The sequence below is a fragment of the Rhinichthys klamathensis genome, unplaced genomic scaffold (genome assembly GCF_029890125.1).
Source record: "Rhinichthys klamathensis goyatoka isolate OS25496 unplaced genomic scaffold, OSU_Roscu_1.1 h1tg000310l_1, whole genome shotgun sequence".
Taxonomy (NCBI): domain Eukaryota; kingdom Metazoa; phylum Chordata; class Actinopteri; order Cypriniformes; family Leuciscidae; genus Rhinichthys; species Rhinichthys klamathensis.
The window spans coordinates 469664-490718 of NW_026606828.1; the positions used below are offsets into that span (position 1 = coordinate 469664).

Here is a 21055-nt window from a genome sequence, read left to right on the forward strand (position 1 = left end):
ACAGCAGAGGCTGGACGAGAGAAACAACAAAGAGGGGGTGGGGAGGAGAGGAGCGCTGAAGACAGGGGAGAGACCAGCAAACAACGCCCGCCAAACAAATAATGTGAGAGGGGCCACGGGGATGATGATGATCAGTAGGCATGGAGGCTGATGGTTTTGTTTTCATACTCGCATGAATGTATTTTTTTTTTCTGGTCGACCATCCTGAATTAATAATAATTATAATAATAATAATATATTATAAAGATCATAATTATTATTATTTATTAACCAACAGTAACCCGTTTGATCATCCACTTGCACTATCTATCAAATAAAATAATTCAGTAAAAAATAATAATAGCCTACATTAAACATATATTATAATATCGTAGTAGGCCTAAGTGTTATTAATAATAATAATAATAATACACATGTATGAGATCTTTATAAGTGTCAATAATAATAATAATGATGATAATAATAATATAATAATAATAGGTTAATAATAAATAAATAAAAATTATATTAAAATTATCATTATGGTTTATTATTTTTTAGGATGGTCGACTACAAATAATTTGAGTAGGAACCAACAGTAACCCATATGATCATCACCTTGCACTATCTATCATATAAAATAATTCAAGAAATAAGTCAATAATAATAATATATTAAACATATATTATAATGTCGTAGTAAGTGTTATTAATAATAATAATAATAATAATAAACATATAATAAGATCTTAATAAGTGTCAATAATAATACAAATATATATGTTGAAATTATCATTATGATTTATTATTTTTAAGATGGTCGACTAGAAATCATTTGAGTAGGAACCAACATGTAGTCCATGTGATCATCACCCTGCACCCGCATATAAAATAATTGTAATAATACAAATAATAATTGTTATCCTTCTTGTTAAAAACCGAGCAAAGAACAACACTCGGAGATGTGTCTCCCGCCGCTCTGCATACGTCATCTCCTTCATCGCTCTGATTGGTTTTAGGTCTATCCGCGACGTCCGTTGGTGACGCCCCTCTGGAAATGATTTGTCTACTATGACGCTTTGCCAGACCATAACTCAGTTAACTGAGAATGCTCTGGTTTTAACCAGGCTAATCATTATTACTATTATTACTAAAATGTTTCACACCTATACAGATGGTGCTGCAATCAAAACCTGCTGCGTATTTGGACTGATTTTGGACTGACTGGTATTTTTGTGGGTGTCTGCTGTTGCTATTTGTCTCCATCTAGCGGCGCATATAGTTTCCAGAGAACTGTACAATTGTATAGTTTCTACAGAACGTTACTTTATTTTCGACACATAGGTCCATATCAGTAAAAAAGAAAAAACAAGTATTACAAGCGCCTGTCTAAAATTGTAACTGAACGAAATGAATACTAAATGCTAAAGAGAGCGATTTTATAGATAATTGCTTTTATAGATGTGTCCTAAATTGGCATTATGACCGAAACCTTTTTACCGAAAGTGTCAGAGAGAGAGAGAGAGCTGTTACAGTGATATATAGGATGAGCTTTTAAAGCTGCACTACTTTTTTTTTAGTTATTGGGTTTTTATGGGCGGGAGCAATTTTCCTCTGTAGGTCAATGCCTTTTGATATTCAAAGCTACAAGTCATTCACAGCAACAAAGTAAGTTTGTAGAGGAGCGTCTGCGCGCCAACACTGACCAAACATGAAATATCTTCAGCTTCTTCCTCTTCTGCTCCTCATCCTCCAGAGCCACGAGGTCCATATGAACACAATTGAGAAGAACCAGGACTGTGCTTGGAGTTGTTCTGAGGTTTGTAAGTTACATTTATATATATATATATATATATATATATATATATATATATATATATATATATATATATATATATATATATATATAAATGGAATAGAGTAATTTACGTTATGTTTATTTGTTTGTTTTGTATACTATTAATTTAGTAATTTTCTTTTACTTTATATTACCTTGAAATTACTTGAGTAGAGCATTGCTGCAGTAATAACTTGATTTTTAAAAAGTTTAACATCAATATGCTGGAATTATGTCTTTTCCATGTAACACATTTAACTACAGACAGTGCTATTTCAGGATCAATTGCATATATTAATATTTCATTTAAGTATGCCAGTTCTTATTTATATGAGCTATTGCTGTTTTATATCAGAAAAGAGTAGTGGCAGGTTAAGTGGCTTTTAATTATGAGTCATAAAAATATGATCTCATCTAATAAAGCTTTGTGTTTGTAATACATTAAAGAAGCATTAGTCGCAGTCTTACAGAAGCACACTTTGCGAATGTTTGCTTAAGACTGAGACCAAAACATCCCACTCTCACTGATCCAGGTCATTGGACAGGCCAAGTTAATATTTTTGTATTCTTTTGATTACTGTAACTGGATATGAGGATACACTACACTAGACTCTCTGCCTGATATTTGCTCTGTCTAACCAGGAACTTCCTCAGGTGTCAGGAGTGAGGGAAACCCCTTGTTTTACTATCCTTACACATTTCCTGTTACTGTAAATGTTAAAGCATTTTTGGACCCATGAATGGGAAAGTAGTTTACATTATTGTTACTCAGTTTAGTATTTTTTTAAAAGTCAAACAATTTCGATCTCTTCAAACAGGGTCTACAGTGTAAACCCAGAGCTTACTGTGAGTATCTATCTATCTATCTATCTATCTATCAATCTATCTATCTATCTATCTATCTATCTATCTATCTATCTATCTATCTATCTATCTATCTATCTATCTATCTATCTATCTATCTATCTATCTATCACAATATATCGCAATACAAAAATGCAACAAAATGAATCGTGTATGATATCTATCTATTTGTCTGTGGCACTAACATATTCTATAACTCATAGCTCCACTGTCAGAATTTCCCTGCAGAGATCAGCCTTCTCTCAGCGGCGTGTTCAGTAATGTGATGTTGTCTACCGCTTTGGCGTGTGAGGAGAGGAAATGTTCACTCCAGCTCAGAATTGCAACATCAGTGAATGTTACTGGTGTGTATGATTCAGCTCACATTAATATTCTATGAATGAAATGCCTTTGATGTGGTACACGTTTCAAATGGAAAAAATATACAATTTATTAATTGCTATATATTTGTTGGCTAAAACGATAGTTTAATATTTCTTTAAGATATACCTCTTATTTTTTGGATGATATTTTTATATTTTATATTTTCGTATTTGAATGTTTCACAAATCGTTTGGTGTTCGATAATTGTTTTACTGATTCAGTGTAGCTGACATTTAGCATTATGATAACTTACCCTACTATGATCAATATGTTCAATGAACTGCATCCTTTTGTCAGCTGGAAAAGTTCAAGATTGCTGTGTAATTACTCAGGTCTACTGAGTCATGCTGTATTAAAAACAAAGACTGCGGTAACTCATTGACACAGTACTGCTTCTTAGTACAACTATCTTTCAAAACAACTTTTTTCAAAAAAATAAGTTATTAATTACTTACTTTATAATCGGAAAGGTCTAACATTAACCAACCACATAGTGCCTTAATAGTTACTACCTTGTTGATTTAGCCTCAAATGTTAATTCAAGGAAAAACTGTGCAAAATGTCACCACTTTGCTCCACCCATAAATAAATAAATAGGTTCTTATAAAGTTTTGACCTGTTTTCCAGGTGATATCCGTGGAGTTTTAGTGTGTGCTGATTCTGCAGGGATGATAGGACATTGCCAGATTTATACATTTGGCAGAGTTGGCAGAGGAAACGCCACAGGAAAACAGGTATGAACATATTAAGCTACAATTAGACATCTAGCTAGCATAACCACTGAGCATTTATCAAGGACATAAATCTGTCATTGTAATCTCCTGCCGTGTATGATTGTCAGATATTGTATAATCTGTTTCTACTTCTAGGTTGATGTGCAGTTTAAGTGTGTTCCCGTTAGACCTGGACAGCATATGTTTGTGACTCTCAAAACGATTCCCAACTACTGTACGGCCATGCAGTCACAACAACACATTGTTCCCGGTATCAGTATTGTGTTTTTTTTCTAATTCCACCCATTTGAACTTCCTCCTTATTCTGTTTTTCAGCAGTCTATATTCTTATTCCCAGACACATGAGTCATGACATGAATAACAATATCTATTGCCCTTTTCTTTTTAATGCCAGAATGCAGTCATGAAGGAATCAGAGACTCAATTGCAGAGTGCATCAGTAAGTTTCATTATTATGATGTCAATACAATGATAGATAGATAGATAGATAGATAGATAGATAGATAGATAGATAGATAGATAGATAGATAGATAGATAGATAGATAGATAGATAGATGGATGGATGGATGGATGGATGGATGGATGGATGGATGGATTACAGATAGATAGACAGTCAGACAGATAGATAGACAGACAGACAGATATGTCAGTATGTAAAGCCTTAACTGTTTTGTCATTTTGTTGTAGCTGGGAAGCTGGCATACACTGTAGATAAAGACAGGAATACATTAACAGTGAAAGTGACTAATGCTCGTGAGGACACAGATTACAATCTCAGGCTCTGCCATAAACGCAGTGTTATCTGTGCAGGGGAAGGGCCACACAGAACGGTAAGAAGAGCGAGCACACTTCTCCACAAGTTCCTCAAGACTTTGTCATTGACATTTTACCCTTTTGTTTTGCATTATGTTTTAGATAAAACCACAACATCTGCAGAAAAGCATAACGCTTCAGTATTCCAAAGCATTACCCTGTTTGTGCATTGAGGTATGAAAGCTTTATTTTATAGAAAATGATGTTCTTAATGTGCAATCTGACTGTTAGAGAATGAACCGATGATTTCCACTATCTTCTTTTTCAGGGTTGGCCTGCCAGAGCAGATGCACGGAGAGTTCAAGTGTGTCCATTCAAAAACAGTGAGTAAAATGTACAATATTCAAAACAAAAGTCATTTAACTTTTAGATGTTTTCAATTTTTCAATTTACACGACAAAAAATGTTTTGTGAAGTAACCTACAACTTCATAGCAAGTGGCAACATCTAAGTCAATCTTCAGACCCACCTCAAGACTGAATTTAAAAAAAATCTTGCATTGGCTTGCTAATTTGCACTTGGTTGTGTTGTATCTGTATTGGATTTTATATACTAGTTAGCACTTGCTCATATTTGTAAATGGAGTACTTATTTCTTATCCAAACAGCCAATAACATAGAACATGGAGAGTGTCAGTTTGATTCACTTCTCGCGAGAGAGCCGGCACAATTCACTTCTCTGCTGAAGATTAAGAGATCATTATTAAAAAATACAATGAAAATAAATGCATTTACATAGTTTTGTGAAGTAACCTACAACTTCATAGCAAGTGGCAACATCTAAGTCAATCTTCAGACCCGCCTCAAGACTGAATTAAAAAAAAATCTTGCATTGGCCTGCTTATTTGCACTTGGTTGTGTTGTATCTGTATTGGATTTTATATACTAGTTAGCACTTGCTCATATTTGTAAATGGAGTACTTATTTCTTATCCAAACAGCCAATAACATACTGTAGAATATGGAGAGTGTCAGTTTGATTCACTTCTCGCGAGAGAGCCGGCACAATTCACTTCTCTGCTGAAGATTAAGAGATCATTATTAAAAAATACAATGAAAATAAATGCATTTACATAGTTTTGTATTTTTACTTGTTTGGACCAGAGTAGCCACTTCCTAGGTAGTGGCTAATGGGGATCCAAATAAACATGCTTGGCATTTGCTGGTGGCATCATGTCACCCATAATGAACTTCTGCGCAAAGCTAACATCACCTCATTGGAATACATGCTTTTCAGTCATTTTTGAAGGAAAAATGTTATATTTGTTTTTATTTTATTTTTTGGTAATGGTACGGAATGGCACTTGCTATGTGAACACAAAAACAAATGATTCAAACAGGTTTAATAGTCCTGAAAAAAATAGTCACACTTGTGCTCCTCACGGTCAAAAAAGACCGCATTGGAAATGAATGGGAGACGAATTTCATCTAGTGAAAACTTTCTGTACTGCGGCCAAACAAAATCTTACTAAAAGCGAACACAAGTTTTTTAACACAACTTGTTTAGATTTATGGCTTTGATTTTCTCACAGTTTTAGAGTAAAATTTGTTTTTGAAAATATATATTTCATATAAAAATGTCATAAAATTCTTAAAAAAAAACTTGTTTAAAAACTATTTTCACTTCAGTAATAATCTGCTAAGTGTCATCTTTGAAAAGAGATCAAACTTAAGTCTGTGCTCTAAAGCATTCGAGATTTACGACGGTTTAAGTTGGAAAATACATTTTCAGGTGTATGTTCAAAAAGTGAATAAATGGATTATAAATACAGCGTAAATATAATTTACTACCATGAAATCCCCGTAAAAAAAAAAAAAAGAAATAAAAAACATTTTCGAACTATAGTATCATTGAAATAAAAAATATTAACTTCGGTCATTTTTGACCGACACGCGAAGAGCACCAGAGGGTTAGTAGGCCTACATCCAACTGCGCTGGATCGGTCATGTTATTAGATATAGTGACCTTCTGACCGGATGCCACTGCTGCTGTGTGTTTGGTGAGCTCCCGCAAGGACAGTAAACTGTGGACCGCCCTAAAACACATTATATAGATCATCTGAAAGTTATACCGAAGGTCTATGGCGTCCCAGTAACATCCATCGAAGGTCTGGCACCTGTAAGACCGGTCTTGATGCCTAGGAAGCGGCCATGTCCCAGGCGGCAGAGGAAAGCCGCCAGGGCAGGCATGCATGCTGTACTTTCAACACTGTGGGTGCATCTGCACCTCAGAGTTTAGTCTCTGCAGTCACTTACATGTCCACTCTAAGACTGATCAATAGCAATGCATCATCTCAAACTTACCTGGGTAGCAACTAAAACCGGCTTTATGCAACAGGCCACAGTTTTACTACATAATGTTCAAACATGGATAAATGTGTGTTATTTGAGTTCACGTTGTGACGCATGAGTTCATTATAAGCTGTACTTGTGTCTTCTGAATGAGAACATGTTTAAACCTGAGCAGAATTAGGGAATTTTTGTTGAGAGGTAGATTGAGAACTGAATGAATGGTTTGGGTTTTGGTGAGAGTGTGTTAGCAATCAAGACAAACTGTAAATCACTATGGACAAGAGAGATTTTGATTATAATTTTGAACATGTTTTTGTTTAAAATGCAGATTTAGAAGAACTGTGGTCTGGGATAACCTATGACTTCAGTAAGGACGAGCTGATATGGGAGCCGCTGTGTCCTGTCAAAGTGTCAGTTTCTCTATGCCATGTTGATGGAGGAAAAAGCTGCCGAGACCTCGGAAATGTTTTTCATTCAAAGGGGGAAAAAGTATGTTCTCATCCTCTCTGATCTTTTGTTCCTTTTTAGTACATCTGCAGTTATAGCTGCTGATTGTCAGGAACCCTTTCATCATTTCTTACTGTTTTTACCTCAGGTGATATTCTCCTCTGTGGATCCACACCCTACTCTTTGCACGAAGGTAGAATGTTTTTTATTGCTTTCTTTGACCCAAAAATGAAAATTTTGTCCGAATTTTCTCAACCTCGTGATCCTAAACGTGTGGTTTTTATTTTTCCTTGGAACAATAAAGGAGAAATGAAGCAGTATATTCCTGCTGCTCTATACTAAACGTGATGGGACTAGAGCTGTCATGCTACAAAAATGTCAAAACATAAAAACATTATAGAAGTTGTCCATATGACTATCCTGCGCTATATCCATATTGTTCTCGCGGTATATTACACTTAGCTTTAAAGATAATGGTAATCGTATCTATAGCTATCTAGCTACATAGCTATACCGGCGGAGAAGGTTTTCTGTGAATTTTAATGAAAAACATCTTATAATTTTAATTATGGTCTATTCCTGAAACAAAAACTGTCAAACGGCTTGGAATTTACCACATGAGTTGTTAAGACATGAAGACAGAATTTTCATTTTTGGGTGAACTGTTACTTTAAATTAATGGTCATTGACAAATAATGATTTCATTGAAAATGGATTATTGGGTTGGGTCAGAATTCACAGTAATGACGTTATTTTTTTTATTTTTTTTTTATAGTTTACTACTGAAGTGGGGACATGGATTAAGTGTCCTTTTGCCAAAGGGAATTTCTCAGGTATACAAAGTACTACCACAGCAAACACAAATATGTTTTGCTTACTCTCCATTTAGTTATGGAAATGTTACTTTTGAATGTTCTCTGAAAGTTCTAAAACAATAACTTTTAAAAAATGTTAGATGAACGTCCAATTAAAATGTTTTAGAAAAAAAAAACTCCCATGAACGTTCTTTTAATGTTACTGGAAGAATGTTTACACATAAGTTACTGCCAGAACGCCCTGAGAACGTTCCCTGTTAGCTAGGACATGTTTAACAAGCAGTTTGTTTATGTTACACACTGTATGATGGCTAAATGACTTTAATGTTTTATCCGACAAGTTTGGACAGCAAAGATGACATCAAAAAATGGTCAGCAGTGGGCAGAGATATCAACATGGGTCAAAGCCAACTTCTCAGTTTCAGTGTGTGAGATGAAACCATCTTCTAAGTGCAAACAAATCGAGGGAAACAAGTCCCAAACCCTTTCTGTGGTAAGGAGACATTAGCAGAATTATCAGCATGTAGGATTAGTGATAACATCTTCAGAGCAATTGTACATGATATGATGTCATACAGATGTTTTTTTCATAATTTTGTTTTTCGGTACTCTCCTATTCATCTTAGTAAACCATGCCTTGAGGCTTCCATTGAAAGCAATTCCCCTGTCAAAGTAAAACTTTTCACCTGGTTTGTAACTGATGACATGACAAAGAAAAGGGTCTGTTCTAAGGAAAACAGGGGCAGTCTTGTTTAAGCCTGTTTGATGCCACGCCAGTTCTTATTTGTTTTCTAGGGCAAAATGAAGCGCACAGTTTTCAACTTGTCTAAAAATGCATGTGAAGTGTGTGTTTGCATCCAGGTAAGACAACAAAGAAAGTGACAGTGCTGATAAAACTTATTGGATTTATGTAATTTATGATTTATTGATGTACATTGTTTCATGTTTTCCTGTGCAAAAGGTCCAGAGGGTAGATGTGCACTTCTCAGTCCCTGTACTTCAGTGCGACTTGCAGTGTTGTAAGTACATAGCCTATAATGGTGATGAGGTTGGGTAACCCCCTTTGAAACTGTAGCTGAGCTACAAGATATACAGCTGATCATAATGCCAAGTAGTTCAACTACAGGCAAGCTAATCTAAAAATTTTTTTACATGTAGCTACAGTGCACTACAAGTTTCAAAATAGTAGATAACTACATTGTGGGGGAATACAATGTGGGGAAAAACATAGCAATGCAGCTTTTATTAGTGTGGCATCTTACTGCAATAGCTACACTATTTTGAAAACAGCTAAGCTAGTGTCATGCTAATGAAAATCTGAGTTAAAGGGTTAGTTCGCCCATTAAAGACATGAAGTTGTATGCAATCCTTACCAGCACTATAGTGCATACACACTGACCCACTCTGTTGTCACCTCCCTGGTCAGAGTTCTGGCCGCTGGAAGTTTTTCAATAAAGTACTCCCGGTTATTTTCCGGGGCCACAAAACTGTGCGTTTTTACGTGAAAAAATGATTTGCGGTTCAAAGCTTGATTAATTTACCACACAAAAAACACGCCGGTCAAAATTCATACCTCAGTTTTAATCGGCACTATTTTCTATCCATTTCTATCAATCCGCGCTGCTGTCAACGTCAACAGTGCGCATCAGCTGTTCCATAGTGTTTACACAATCGATTGACAACGACGTAAAAAGTATTAAATTAACAATGGTGCGAACTTGTAAATTCCCAGGCTGTGACCACAAGGATGTGCCGGGATCAAAGTTCAGATTCCATCGTTTTCCTGTTTCGAATATATCTATGAGACAGCTTTGGCTGGTTGCCATCGGCTACTCTGCGGGAGCTTAAATATCCAGAATAAAGGATTTTCGTGTGTGTAGTGCTCACTTCAGCGAAGACGATTACATCCCCAACCAAGGAGGAAAAGGAAAATTAAAGAATTTTGCTGTACCAATACCACAGGTAAGCTCTATTTACTAACTTTATGATCCCATGTCTAAACTGTACGGTAAACAAGCTGATGTTTAGACTCCATTATAAAACACGTGAAAAGATGTCTAATATAAAAACAGTATATAGGGATATTGGTACAATTTGCTGAGAAAACTATTTGATTGAACACACACACAATTGAGGTTTTGTGTTGCAATCAATAACATTGTCGTTGTGCTAAAATTACTTTCATCATCTGATCCGTCTGACATTGTGCTAAAATTGGTTTCATCATCAGAAGTTTCGCAGTCAGACATGTTGTCAGCGAGTCGCGCTATCAACAGCTGATCGGAACGTGCGCACTGTTCTGTAACGTTGACATCAGCGCGGATTGATAGAAATGGATAGAAAATAGTTCCGATTAAAACTGAGGAATTAATTTTGACCGGCGTGTTTTTTGTGTGGTAAATTAATCAAGCTTTGAAACGCAAATCATTTTTTCACGTAAAAACGCACAGTTTTGTGGCCCCGGAAAATAACCGAGAGTACTTTATTGAAAAACTTCCAGCGGCCAGAACTCTGACCAGGGAGATGACAACAGAGTGGGTCAGTGTGTATGCACTATAGTGCTGGTAAGGATTGCATACAACTTCATGTCTTAAATGGGCGAACTAACCCTTTAAGTGCGTCGCCTGTAATACATTTACAGCTACTTATACTTCCAAATAGTTCAACTACAGTCAAGCTAATCTTTTATAGTGGTAGCTGCTAACAGAAAATAGCTAAATTGTGGGTATAAAACAATGGTGTGAAAAATATGACAATGTAGCGATTTTACTTACTGGAAAAGCGAAACAATTTTGATAGCTAAATTAGTGTCATGCTAATAAAAATGTAGTTATAAGTACCGTCATCTGCGATACAGCTAAAGCTACTCACGAACCGCTGTACAAATGACAGTAAAGTTAATCTTTTAAAAAATAGTGACATGTCGCTACACTCAAGCTACTAAAAAAGTAGCTAACTACTTTATAAAGTTGTGGCCACAATAAAATGGGATGAAAAATAAAGCAATGTAGCATTTTACAGTGTAGCTCCTTACTGAAAAAGCTACACTGTTTTGAAAACAGTTAAAATAGCATCATGCTAATGAAAATGTAGCTGATTTAGAAAGTGTCGCCCGTGCTACAGCTACAGCTACTCAACGAACCGTTTTTGGAACTTGATTAAATGCTATTAATTTTTACAATATGTTTTAATGATACAGAGACCTCTTACATTTCAAAAGATCAAGGCAGATTTGATTTCTCATGTCATGTTCCGTTAAAAAAAAAAACAGTTCCATGTAGCTTCACTACAAGCTAAAAACGTAATTAACTATATTATAAAGTTGTGACCACAAAGTAATGCAATGAAAATTTATGCGGTGGCAATGTAGCTTTTTACTGGAAAGCTAGTTTCATGTCAATGAAAATGTCCACTTTTATTTGTACTGTATTGCCACTGTTTACACAAGACCACAAGCTATTAAGAATGTGCATTTTGTTGTTTAATCACAGTAAATTGGTGTCGTGCCCAGGAGAGAAGTCACTTTCAGGACATTGAGAAGATCTTACTGTCTGCTGTCATTTTTCTGACAGTGATCCTGGCAGCTGCCTTGTTTGGTAGATTGACAATTAAAGGTAAACTGACAGCAGTTCGACACACCTGTTGCCGCTGGCTTGAAGGAAATGGTGAGAATGTTGTTGGTAACAGTACACATTTGGTCTGAGATGATAGAATCCACGACAAAAGAATTCTAAATGTAAGTTTAATGACCATTTCCAGTCAAAATAAGAGTAGTAATAATAATAATTAAAAGCAAATGCCAGATGGAAGGCTTCAACTCAAGTCAAATAATAGTAGACCTACCAGTTCCAAACCCGCATTTATGCAAAATGAATTGGGTGTGGACTTGTTGCAATAAATAAGATGCAAATCTCTGATATACTGGTTGCTAGACTCCAGTTGCTACTGTTTGTTTTTCTTGGAAATTTCTTGGTTTATTTTCATGTGTTTGTTTCTGGTTCAATAGATGAGGACAAGAAAAGAAAAGCATGGATGAAACTGACGTGTCAGGGGACGGTAGGTTAACCAAGATGATATGATGGATAATGAGTCCTCAGCATGCTAGTTTACTATCTATGATTACAATCATATAATTCATGGCATCCCCGGCGTGAACAGACATGAGCCCCCCCACATACTCTCTTGAGTAGTTACTTATTTTGAAAGTACTTACTTCACAACAGCTAAAAAAGTATGTTCTATAGTATGAGTGTGTTTAGTATGAATATAATCCAGACATACTACGTTCGCCATGTTGTCATTATCATGTGACCTGCCAGTGTCAGTTGCGTCGCTTCTCTGCCATTCATAAATCCTCTCCCGTGGCCTCATGGGATAGTAAAGTGTCCATTGTTTGCACACTTCAGAATCTCACCGGAAGTAGTAGGTCTTCCGGGTACTTTTTTCTACTCTTTTATGAGTACTGTGAATTTGGGCATACTTCTTTTGTCACATACTGTTTTTCACCTACTATATAGTAGGGAAGTATGCGATTTCAGATGCAGCCAGTGTTTACATATAACATCCTTTTAACTTTTACCTAATATGTCTTATGTTCCCTTTGACAGAATCATTGACATGTGGAGGTGGATTATGGGACAGTTCTCGATGAAGCATACATGTCTTAAAGTTTGTTTTGTTTTCTACTGTAAGGATTGAAACTTTAGCATAATTTGCATGTCTTGTCTGATGCACACACAGAAGTTGTAACATCTGAGTCATGCATTTAAATACATTTGTTTTCAATAATGCAAAAGCTGCTTTTAGAGTTCATAACATGCGATGTATTAGAATGCCAAAATATAACTTTATACACATATTTTAAAGCATTTGTATATAAAATGTATGTAAGACCAATATAAGACTGAACTTGGTGAACTTGTGTGACTAATTGTTTCCTGCTACTTCCTGCTTGGCATAATCAAATTGGTTTGCTACCTGTGAACTACTACTTGTGTACAGCAGAGGGCAGTCTCGTTCTTAAATGAATGTAGGTATCAGCAGTGTGAATTAGCTTTTGCTTCTCATGTTGATATTTCTCTCACGTCAGGCTTGTAACTAGGTCACAAATGGGTGGTCAGCTTACAGACACTTGTGTAACCCTGTCTTTTGGTTCATTGCCATAGAAACTTTTGCGACTTCATATGTTCCTGTGTTGCTTTTGCCGTCGTCATTGTTTATAAATGGCACACGTTTCTCTGATCCTGAGGATGCAGAGGCTGGATGACATTCTTGGATGGTGCGGCTCTTTGCCGATGGGAGGGGCATGGTGAAATCAGCTCTGGGGTTTACTGATGAAAACATTCTTGAAGGATAGAGTAAGGCCCAAACAACAGAGCTCAATCCCAGATATAGGACAAATTCAGTTTTGGGGAGATGCCACCATCGTCCATCTCAGTCAGTGATTCTATTGTGTTTTTATGAGCATAAATGGGGCGATTTTTTTGATCATACCTAGAGTTCACAGGGTTTAGCTCACCGCGTGGTATGTGGGCGTTAACGCTAGGGAGTTTTGACTGGTGTAAACACTGTAAAACAAACCCATGTGAAAATTGTTGGCCCCAATGACCTCATTGCTGCCTCCAGACTCCACCTGCTGTCTGCGAGTCTTCAGCTGGGAGTGAAGCATTTTGATACTTTCCATACGGACCAGACCGCTACCTTTTCTGTACCTCCCTTACAGAATGTTCGACTGATTGTGCTGCTGCCGAAACGTGTTTGGGATAAAGGGATAAAGCACTGAAAAAAAGAAACAGACAAAAGCATTTGCTGAGTTGTTGTATGTTTAGCTACTTCCACTAGTGACCGCCAGTGACCTTTTTGGTTGGGGTCAACAGCCACCAGCCCTGTCCTCTAACCTTTGGGTTGGTCAGTTTTATTACCATGGACTCATACCATCTGTGGGTTTTTGAACCTATAAATCCCAAAGCAGAGAGTATAATTCCATTCTCACTTCAGAAAATGCTCACTTCGCTACTATGTAGTATTCAAAAATCAATATACTTAGTATTTGATGTGGAACTTTGTGACTGATAAAATTGTATGTATTGTATCGTATGAATGTGTTATATGAATGAAATCCGGACTTACTACATCCACCATGCTGTCATTGCATTGTGACTTGCACCGTTGTTTCACTGTCATTCACTACTCCTCTCCCATGGCCTCATGGGACAGTAAAGTGTCCAGATGTGCACTTCAGAATCTCGATGGAAGTAGGTAATCTGGGTACTTTCCATGTATTGTTTTATGAATAGGCCTACTATGAAGAGTGCACTGTAGGATGTCCTAATTTGTAGTATTAATGAAACAGAAGTTATGTGCAACTATAATACTTTGCTATTTCATGATGGAAATTTTGCTTCAGCAATATTTAAGGTGATATTTGATATGTAATTTAAAATACACTATGAACATGTTTTCTATACAGTATTTACAGTGTAAACCAATGTTCTGTCATTTCTAATCAGGCACCGCATAGAGGAACCATAAAAAGTTGATTCAATCGCTTTTCGAATACACTGAATCACTTTACAAAATGAGTCAACGTTTCGAGTCAAATCTGTCTGGTTAAAGAAGTACGAGAAAAGTGTTGGTTTTAGTGACATACAAAACTATACTCAAATTTAAAGAACCTAGATTAAAAAAAACGTTTCGAAATCAGTGATAATTATAGCCTACATTTAATGTTGGTTCATGGGTTCATCATATTTCTCCTGAGATCAACACGTGATTCGGTCAGCTTGATAAAAGCTCCGAAGCATTCATTCTAAATAAAAGATTCATTAAGTGAATCGCGGAGCATTGTTTGGACCTGACCATATAGAGAAGTAAGTTAATTTTTTAATTGAATTTAGTAGGCTACGTCATAATCTGAAAGTACGCGATTTTGGGCGCAGCACATAACGTTACATCAGACACGAATGACTCATTGCGACCAATTAAAACTAAATTGCGTCCGTTTAAACTGGAAACTTCTGTTGCAGCGTTGTTATACAATTGGTGATGTATTTTTACCTCCAGTTTAGTCATTTGAATAATCTTTTGTGTCATAATTGTTACACATAATTGTGTCACATTGTAATACTACGCGGTACGAATGATAATTCAACACTTTCAGTGTAAGTTAGCCTACACAGACTGAAACCGTTGCAGACTGAGGCATCAGTGGTTATTTCCAGTCAGTGCGGTTTAAGAAAAGGCCACTTCTATCGTGGATGTGGAAAAGGAAACCATTTAAAACATTTAGGACGTGGTATTCCTGACTCTGGCAGATTTGTCTTCTTACAGCTAAGGGAGTTAATGAGTTCAATGTTTCTATTTGAAGTTTTTGGAACAGATACTATTTAGCTTCATCTAAACACCATAGAATAACATAATGGAACATTGGGAAGCGGAGAGGAAGGAAAATAGCCCATAAATTCATGGTCCGGTGCCTCCAAGGGACATCATAATGGTCCATTGGGCACAAACCCCTGTGGGGGTGGTAGTGGGGTCAGGTTTGCATTCAGTACCCTGGGACTATCCATAATGAATCTTCCTCTGAGTGGAGTCCAGCCAGCTCGCTAAAGTACAAACCAGTACACCAAGGCCCTTGTCTAATGGTGATAATGGTCTGCTGGCACTGGGCATGAAATCCATTGCAGAAACAGCCGGACTCACAATGAGGAGAGATGGTCTAGCAAAACAGACACAAAGAGATAGGTGGAGTCAACTTTAACCTTTGGGGGTCCATGTCCAACATGACATTCTACAGCTATTTTGTTTAAATTAATGGTTAAGTCATTGCTTATGCTCTGCTTTATGACAGTATGCTTTATGACTACACTTTTGCAATAAATTAATCAATTATTAAACAATGTGTATTTAAAAATTGACTGTTTAAGGAAGTTTAAGTTTAGGGCTCAAAAAAAGAAAAAGAAACATTTAGGGGCCAAATAATTTTTTAGGCTGACTGAATGGCTTCATCCGAAATCGCATATTTCACGACTGTGTAGTAGATGTCTGAATTCACAGTATTTATAAAACTGTAGGCAAGAAGTACCCGGATGACTTACTTTTGGTGAGATTCTGAAGTGCACATCTGCTGGACACTTTACTATCCCATGAGGCCACGGGAGAGGATAAATGAATGGCAGTGAAGCTACGCAACTGATGCTGGTAGGTCACATGACAATTACAATATGATGGATGTAGTACGTCTGGATTATATTCTCCACACATTGATACTATAACATACTTTTTTAACAGTTGCAAAGTAATTACCCAGTAAGTATGCGATTTCAGACAGTCCACTTGATAAAGAGTGAGGTTCAAAAGCGCTTCAGTTCACTGAGTGCAAAGCTTCTCACTTTATCTATGTTGTTCTAGCTGTATTCACTGACAGTTTAGTGATCCTGATTGTGTTTGTGCCTTATAAAGTTCACTGTTTTGACAATTCATTCAGCAGTTCTGATTGGTCGAGCAGCGTTCAAATATGCTGATAAAACAGTTTGACTGCACTGTTTCTTTTGTCATTATCGCACTCATTCAATCCCATAATGCACTTCAATTATGAGTGTACAGCTGATGTACATTTCCATGCACTGTAAGTGACATTTCCCGCATCTCAATTCTCGCTAGAACATGCCGTCCGCAGGCCGCACGACTTACGGCTCCTCACTTATTTTCATTTACTCTTGCAGCAAAATCTCTTCTCTGATGACGTGTTTACTGGCGTGAGGGCGGGACACCCTTTTCTTGTTCGAGAAGCCGTTCATACGTCACAATAGGATAGAAAAGGCTATCGCAACTTCCGTTTAATGCCAACTTTAAGTCATTTCATACTTTAACATAAATGATCATACATTTGTGTAGGTATATTGTTTGTAATACATCCATGTGTATTTACATAGTTATGCATTTATTATTAATTAAATGAATATACATCATTTAAATAATATAATTAATATAAATCATTGTGTCAAAGTGCTAGATCGAGTGATAATTGTCTATTGGGATGTTTAATATGTAAAACAAAAGTGTATTTTGTCTTATTTAACCATAATAATGATGACTGGTGTGTACATTTCCCCAGTGATCTTTTATTCCCTATCCACCTTATTTTGCGTAAGTAAGCTATTTTTATGGCAGCAATATCAATAACACTTATCAGCCACATCCACTCGAGGACAACAGCCACTATACATTCAGGTCGTGTATATACACAGGATCATTAGGATTACTAAGCCACTGCTTGTCAGTACATGACGGTCCTACCAGTGATCACACATTCCAGGAAATTGCATCCATTGAAAAAGGTTCTTTCCTAACACCGTGTTCCTCACAAGCTCTTTGAATTACAGTCCCTTGAGGGGTTGTGGTGGTAGTTGATATCACTGAACAATTGAATTGTTCCTAGACTTGTTGAGACAACTGTTTTGTACTTTACTGTATAATTCACTTCATATGGTAATTAGTTTGCTACTTGTTTAATTACATTCCTCAGTGGTGCCTCCAAGCCATATGGGAGAATATGTAATAATGCACTTGTCAAATTGGCAACCGTTTAATTATTATTATTTTTTTCATAACAGACACGCCAATGAAAACATTTCAAAGACGTTTCAGACAAAACATAGCCTTTTTGGCGTCTGCATATCTTGACCCAGTGTTATCTGGCTGTGATTTATGGTCCCGCATATGTTAAACTCAATGTTAACCAAGTCTCTTAACCAAACCCACCGTGCCACATGCATAAATAGATCAGTAAACGATCAATGATGAATGACTCCAAAGCATATGGAAATAGATTTGAAATAAATACACTTCCCCGCCCCCCACTGAGCACATTCAAACTCACTTCTCAGATATTCATGAGTCCACCACCGCCATATTGTCTGGCCATTCTGAGACTTTGTCTCAATTTTGGACAAAGAGGACAATGGGATAGACACCTGTCACCAGTCTATGGGCGTAACAGAGACATCATCCTGCTGCAATGTTCCATCCACTCTGGGCAGAAAAGTGTCCCATGCTGAATTTCACAGTCTTCCCTAATGATTTTTAATGCTCATATTTCATGCTTTCTGTGACATTATCTGTTTGGCCATGTAGATTTTTCCATGCACTTTCCAAGTGCCTTCTGTTTATTTGTATAGGGCCTGTGGACACACTCATTACCCCACCACCCAATGTCCTTGGAAGGCCCCTGTAGAGTTCATAGAAGGGGGTCTGAACAGATGGTTCCTGGTGAACCCCCCACATCGGACACTCTCTTCACACTGCATCACTGTCATTTAAGCCAGTTGCGCCTTTGAGGGGGGAAATTGAGGATATCTTAAGTTAATTATATTAAACAACCAAGTTACTACAAGAATTCATACAGTGCAGCAGATACAAAATGTAAGATACAAAAACGAAAATATAGGGACAAAAATACCCATTTTGTTCTTTAGCATTGTATTCAGTAATATAAATAGTATTTAAAATATTTTATTAATTCAAAGTATACTTATACAAAATAAAATAATGTGTCCCCATTAAACAAGCCCCTAGGAATCATTTGCAAGTGACAAATATTGCATGAAAAAAGTCAAGTCTCGCTGTGTCAAAAAGACGTAGCGAGTTTTTTTCCACAACATTTCCAAAACCTTCCTAAGGCTGACAAACTTAGAGTGGTTAACTTATTTTAAAGACTGTTCCTGAACATTATAACAGCAACGTTTATCTGTACGCTGCACATTTTATGGAGAACAGCTTGTTTTCTGTTGCTTTGTAAGCTCTCGCTTACCGCTCCTTTGGAAAACTAACTATGGTTTTGTAATCGATTACTGTTTGTATTACCATAGTTTTCTGACAAATATCACGATTAAATGGTGTATAACATTGTATCTATAATGTATAAAAAAATTATAAAAAAAATACCACTTTGAAACGTCCTGTGAACTTGTTCGTTAACATTGTCAGGGTCTGAATCGGGCTCGAATTGATTTGAAATTGATGCCATCCTCATTATTTACACTAGAGAAGAACTCACAGACATTTCCCGAACATGCGCCAAGGTCTGCCAATCACAGCACATTTCGTATTTCAGAAATAGGGGTGTAACGGAGCAGGCTCCCGCACCACCTCCTCTTCACCACCGGAGGGAACCGTCTCCGGAATATTAACTTTACCCATCGAACTCCAATTCCCATCATGCCTCATACCTGGGACTGATTGCACTCACACCTGCACCTCATTCACACACACTCATATAAGCCTCATTCACACACTCATTCAGTGCGAAGTCTTGATCTGCCCCGGCCATCATTTCTGAGCGTTATTTCCCGAGTTTTGTTTCCTGTGTTTGATCTTGGATTGTTTATCGTTGCTGACCCTTCTCTGCCTGCCCTGACCCCGGACTGTTTACTGGACTCTGATTCTTCTCTGCCTGCCTCGACCCTTTGCCTGTTTACCTGGTTTGTCTCAGCCTTGCCTTCTCTGTTCTGTTTGCCACTGTTGGACCCTGCCTGTTTTGATTATTCTAATAAATGCTGCAAATGGATCCTCCTGACTCCGCCTCATCACAACAGAAGACTTCGCCCACACTCGATCCAGCAGCAGTCATGCAGCTCGCCACTGAGGTATCTGCTCAAGCTTCCCAGTTATCCTTGCATCACCATCAGCTGAGCCGACTCACTTCTCTCACCGAGGATCTGGTTCAATCACTGCAAAGCTTGCGAATATCAACCTTCAGCGCGCCCGCTGAACATTCACAAGGTGCATCTTCCCACGCTGTCAACACTTCCGGCCACCCTCGTCTTGCTTTCCCTGAGAAATTTGACGGCAACCCAACCAAATGCAAGGGTTTTCTGGTACAGTGCACGCTTTACCTCGATCAGCAACCATCATTCTACCCCAATGATGCTGGACGTATTGCATTCGTTTGTTCACTACTCACCGGAAAGGCATTAGAATGGGCTACGGCAGTTTGGAGACCCGATGGTTCTGCATTTCCCTCATTCACGGGGTTTCTGCAGCAATTCCGTGATGTCTTTGAACACTCCACTGCAAAAGGGAATCCGGGAGAACAGTTGTTAACTCTCTCTCAAGGACGAAACACCGCTGCCGAGTATGCTCTCACTTTTCGCACTCTCGCGGCTCAAACCAACTGGGTCGAGGATACTCTTAAAACACTCTTCAGGAAGGGACTAATAGTCGAGTTACAGTCTGAGTTGGCCTGCCGAGATGAGGGCCGGAACCTGAATGAATTCATTGATCTCGCCATCCAGGTTGATAATCTGATGCGTTCTCGCTGCCACCCTAGAGCCCCACCACGATACACAAACGAAGCCGCCACGGCACCCGAGCCCATGCAACTGGGGTTCACCCATCTCTCTCCAGAGGAACGAGAACGCCGCCAGCAAAACCGCCTCTGCCTGTACTGTGGTCAGCCAGGCCACATGAGAATCGATTGTCCCATTCGCCCTGCCAATAGGACCCAAGCGGTGAGTAACAAAGAGAATCAATGTACATCCAACCTCTTACTACCCATTCGTTTGTCCGTCCGGGACCAAAGCATTTCAACCACTGCTATGATCGATTCCAGAGCTGCGGGGAACTTCATTTCCCGCGAATTCGCTTCTTTACATCAGCTAAAATTGAACCCCTGTTCTTCTTCTTTGACAGTGGAGGCGCTAGACGGACGCCCCATCGGAGGGGGAAGAATTCACCGGGTGACTGAAGAGATCACAATGCACATCGGGGTCCTGCACTCTGAGAAAATTCAATTCTACGTCATTCAAGCTTCACATCATAGGATAATACTCGGTCTGCCTTGGTTACGTATCCACAATCCACAAATTTCTTGGAGAGAGGGTCAAATCACTCAATGGGATGTCACATGTCACGA

General features: G+C 37.8%; 1 protein-coding gene across 6 annotated transcripts; it reads left to right on the forward strand.

Moving 5' to 3' along the window:
- The first annotated feature begins 12 nt into the window (after nucleotides 1–12).
- il17rel (interleukin 17 receptor E-like) lies at nucleotides 13–12380 on the forward strand. 6 transcript variants are annotated; one of them, XM_056271015.1, is made up of 18 exons: nucleotides 13–103; nucleotides 1735–1797; nucleotides 2634–2661; nucleotides 2883–3023; nucleotides 3670–3776; nucleotides 3912–4026; nucleotides 4171–4215; nucleotides 4465–4607; nucleotides 4693–4764; nucleotides 4859–4913; nucleotides 7209–7369; nucleotides 7476–7520; nucleotides 8103–8160; nucleotides 8484–8635; nucleotides 8938–9003; nucleotides 9104–9161; nucleotides 11634–11807; nucleotides 12149–12380. In XM_056271015.1, the coding sequence occupies exons 2-18, from the start codon at nucleotides 1750–1752 to the stop codon at nucleotides 12205–12207; spliced, it is 1527 nt and encodes a 508-aa protein (XP_056126990.1). In that variant the 5' UTR covers nucleotides 13–103; nucleotides 1735–1749; the 3' UTR covers nucleotides 12208–12380. The 6 variants fall into 6 exon arrangements, with proteins under 6 accessions (XP_056126990.1, XP_056126987.1, XP_056126989.1 ...); XM_056271016.1 differs by lacking the exon at nucleotides 13–103 and adding an exon at nucleotides 2458–2525 and having other exon boundaries at nucleotides 1681–1797; nucleotides 12149–12379; XM_056271012.1 differs by lacking the exon at nucleotides 13–103 and having other exon boundaries at nucleotides 1629–1797.
- Nucleotides 12381–21055: the final 8675 nt, after the last annotated feature.